This window comes from Populus trichocarpa, chromosome 6, assembly GCF_000002775.5.
Source record: "Populus trichocarpa isolate Nisqually-1 chromosome 6, P.trichocarpa_v4.1, whole genome shotgun sequence".
Taxonomy (NCBI): domain Eukaryota; kingdom Viridiplantae; phylum Streptophyta; class Magnoliopsida; order Malpighiales; family Salicaceae; genus Populus; species Populus trichocarpa.
The window spans coordinates 16206153-16210065 of NC_037290.2; the positions used below are offsets into that span (position 1 = coordinate 16206153).

Consider the following 3913-nt stretch of genomic DNA (forward strand, 5'->3'; position numbering starts at 1 on the left):
GATTGCTTGCCTTTGATTAGAAAGGGCTTAATTGGGCATGTAACATAGGCTTTGGCTCTTGGCTATGAAGAAAAAGGATATTTAGGCTCAAAAGGTGTTTAAGGGACTTTAAGACTAAGGATCACTAGTGCTTATATCCCAAACTCTTTTTTTATGAATTTCTGGACCTTGGAATAGATTTGAAAAATGGTCCATAATGCCCCCTCAATGTTGGGCTTTTTCTTCTTTTGGTTTTGAGCATCATTATATTAGTGATTTTTGTGGCATGCTCAAATATTTTTGGAACTCTTTCATGCCCCCAGCTTTGTTTGGGCACTTTTGATCATTGAGGGTTTTGTTTTATGCCCCCTAGTGTTGTTTGGGCACTTTTATCGTTGAGGACTTTTTCATGCCCCCAAGAGTTGTTTGGGCACTTTTAATCATTAAGGATTTTTTTGCACTTCCCCCCCCCAGTGTAGAGTGTGATCCTAGCCAAGGTTATTTTTCAAGAAAAATTTATTAGGCTCAAAAGGGGACTACAAAGGATTTTTTTAGAATTGTGAAAGGATGATCAAAGATGGCTTTTCTTCATTTCAAATGCAAGCAGTTAGAATCAACAAGCTTTGCTTTCTCATATACGAATATGCAAAATGGTTTCTCATTATTCATGCAGTCAAAACTCAACTTTGAAGTTATCCCATGGTGTTCGGGTTGTCTTTCAGGTTTTTTATAGGTGTTAGGATATCACTTGAATTTTTAGAACTTGTTTGTCGAAACAAGCACCAATTTGATTTTTGTTTTTGTATTAAAACTTTGATTTCCCAAAAATCCTTGTGAAAACATGGGGTCATGCTTGTTTTTTGGGAAAAAAGAGAAAAACACCAAAGAATTCTTGGTGTAGTGATTTTGTGAATAAAAGGTGTGTTCAGTATGTTATTTGCATGAAACAACAAAAATGAAGGCTCATTATAAATATATGATCTTATTAGCAAGAAAGGCTCATTTGACAGAGAGTCTTGTGGCATTATGAGCCGAATTGCCAACAAGACTAAAACATGTTAAAATATGACAAAATCAAAACAACTTTGCAGACATGATCAAATAGAGGCGATTATTAGGGGCAGACGCCATCCTCCCATCTTGTGGCAGAACTTCGTCTCTATCCTCGAGAATTCACACTACCTTCTTCACACCCTACTCGTGCTTTGAGGTTTCCAGAGCATTCCACCTCCAGTGCATTCACTGATCCAGTACCTAAAGCATGATTGGGTAAAGGGTTCAAACTCACGTTTGGAGTTCCTTCGAAGGTTATCCATCCAGCTTTAATCAAATGCATGAGCCTCTTCTTGAAGGCACTACAAGTATGAATGTTGTGTCCCACGGCGCCAGCATGGTACTCATAAGTGAGATCTAGCCTGTACCAATTAGGGTAAGGTGGTTGCAGAGGTGTCAGGGGTTCTGGAGCTATTTGCCCAATGCTCAGTAGCTTTTGGTACATCTCATTTAAGGGCAGCGGTAATGAAAGTAGTTGTTCTTGAGCTCTTTGGTGTTTGGTTTGAGGCTCAGGTTTTCTGGCAGGAAAAGAAGAGTTGAGATTGATATTGGCGATTTGGGGTGAAATGGATGGAGTGTGGTATTTTTGGAATGGGTTCTTCCTATCCATATAGCTACCCTCAACATGGTCAACCTCTTTCCTTTTACCTTCAAAGCCCTTTTTTTCCACAGGTGCAGAGATTCTACCACTATTTACTCCTTGCTCTATGCGCTCAGCTACTACCACAGCGTCAGTAAATTGCTGGGCCGAACTACCCATCACATGTTCGTAGTATGGGTCCTTGAGCGTGTTAGCAAATAGAGTGACCATCTCTTTGTCCAAAAGCGGGGGATGCACTTGAGAAGCTAGATCTCTCAATCTTTGAGCATATTCCCTTATGCTTTCTTTATCCTTTTTTTCAAGATTGGACAAGCTAGTTCTGTTAGGAGTGATGTCCATATTGTACTTGTATTGCTTCACAAAAGCATCCACCAAGTCTTTCCATTTACGGATTTTGGTGTTGTCCAATCTCATGTACCAACTTAATGCCGTCCCATTTAAGCTATCCTGGTAAAAGTGTATCAGTAGTTTTTCATCGTGTACTACTTCTACCATTTTGTTGCAGTAGGATTTTAAATGAGTTATGGGGCATTGTGTTCTAGTGTATTTGATGAATTTAGGAACACGAAACTTCTTCGGGACAACCACATTTAGGACCAAACACATTTTTGCTGCCCGTACTGGATCGTACAAGTCTACCCCTTCAATGGCTTTAATCCGGGCTTCCAACGCCGAAATCTTATCTTGATCAATGCCATTAGATGACTTGATCTTGTGGGACTCATTGGCAAATGGGTCTATGACTGCAAGGGCGGGTGCCGGTGGCGTTGAGTGTACAAATGCTGGATTGTATGGAGGTTCTTGACCATGTTTATTAATTGTTTCTTTGGGTTGAGCTGTTGCTGAAGGCTGAACAAAAATAGCAGGCTGGTTGGAAGGACCTTCACCAGAAGCATTTCTAAGTGTTTGCTCGAGTAAGCTAGTAAGGCGAGCCACGCTTGCTTTCAGAGACTCTAACTCTTCTTGGAAATGGGCATCACGGTGAGCACGCTCTTCATCTTCTATGTTTCTTGCTCGGAGTCAGGTGTTGTAGGCTCTTTGGGGACCTATATTTCAACCTCATGCAAGTATGTATGTTATTTACAATGGATGGATGTATGTGTGTGGATGCAAATGTATGCACATTGGGTATGAATGGGAAAAAACCTATGCATAATGAATATATAGGGAGTTCATGCTCTAAAGGAAGGTTCTAGGTCATTACATGATGGGTAGGCTTTCTACCTGGTCTTAAAAGGGTCTATGAACTGCCTAGTGACCACCTCACGTGAAGGCAGTATAGGGGTTTACAAGGAATGGTTGGGGCACAGTGTGACCGTCATTACCGAGTAAACACTCAACTCATAGTTAGATGTTTCACGAATCTGAACCCCGACTGAAAGTCATGAGGCAGACCGCTACTCCCTACCTAACCTAGAATTGGGTTTATTCACAAAATAAAAATGTTAAAGCAGTTAAAATACGAGCTAAAATTAAAGACCGACAAAAGGCAAACAATCAAACAAGCAAAGCTTAGTCCGACCAGACAAGGTGGTCCCCAGCGGAGTCGCCATCCTGTCACGGGGCGACGCGACGTCATCTGGCGACGACAGTGGCTCATGTCGTGCCTCCTGATGAGGGGTGTTGGGTGTTGGGAAGGTTTTTTGGATTTAATCATAAAATTATGATTAATTTTTAGGAGTCGCCACCTAGTATTATGGTCACTAGGAACCTATGGTTTGCGAGAGTCTGGATAAGGGACTGGTTGTGCAAGGGGAAGACGCATCACCCCCAGTGCACCCTACCTAAGGTAAGCTGCATTGTTGTTTGATTGTTTTTTCTAAGTCGGGTTTCTATTCGTTGGTCTTTTCTAAGGCTCAAGGCAAATCTCTTTTCATGAGAGAGTCTTTACCTTATCGGGTTAAATCCTAACCGTTCTAAAGTCTGAATTTTAGCATCGCATTTATTTACACCTTGTATCTTTAATACCTGAGGGTATACTTTATCATGTGATTTTACACCACACAAATATTTAAAGTCTATCTGGATCCTAAAAAAAGATTAGAAAAAGATTTTTGACATGTTGGCCAAATCCTAATGGATAATCATAAACTGGTTACGATATCCATTTTTGGATTTTTTAAACATGAAAAAGATGCAATTTTTGTTTTTTTTTATGAAAAATATGCTTGGAAAAATTTTAGTATTTGGCCGTATGCAACAAAATATTTTTTTTCTTTTTAAAAGTGTTTTGAAATATTTTTTTTATTTTTTTTAAATATTTCAGAGAAAACCGGGTAT

At 39.9% G+C, this 3913-nt stretch overlaps 1 protein-coding gene across 1 annotated transcript; it reads right to left on the bottom strand.

The window, feature by feature from the left end:
* Positions 1-1138: 1138 nt before the first annotated feature.
* LOC127905446 (uncharacterized) lies at positions 1139-3186 on the bottom strand. The gene is made up of 2 exons (XM_052453749.1): positions 3129-3186; positions 1139-2646 (listed from the first exon to the last, which is right to left on the bottom strand). The coding sequence occupies exons 1-2, from the start codon at positions 3184-3186 to the stop codon at positions 1139-1141; spliced, it is 1566 nt and encodes a 521-aa protein (XP_052309709.1).
* Positions 3187-3913: the final 727 nt, after the last annotated feature.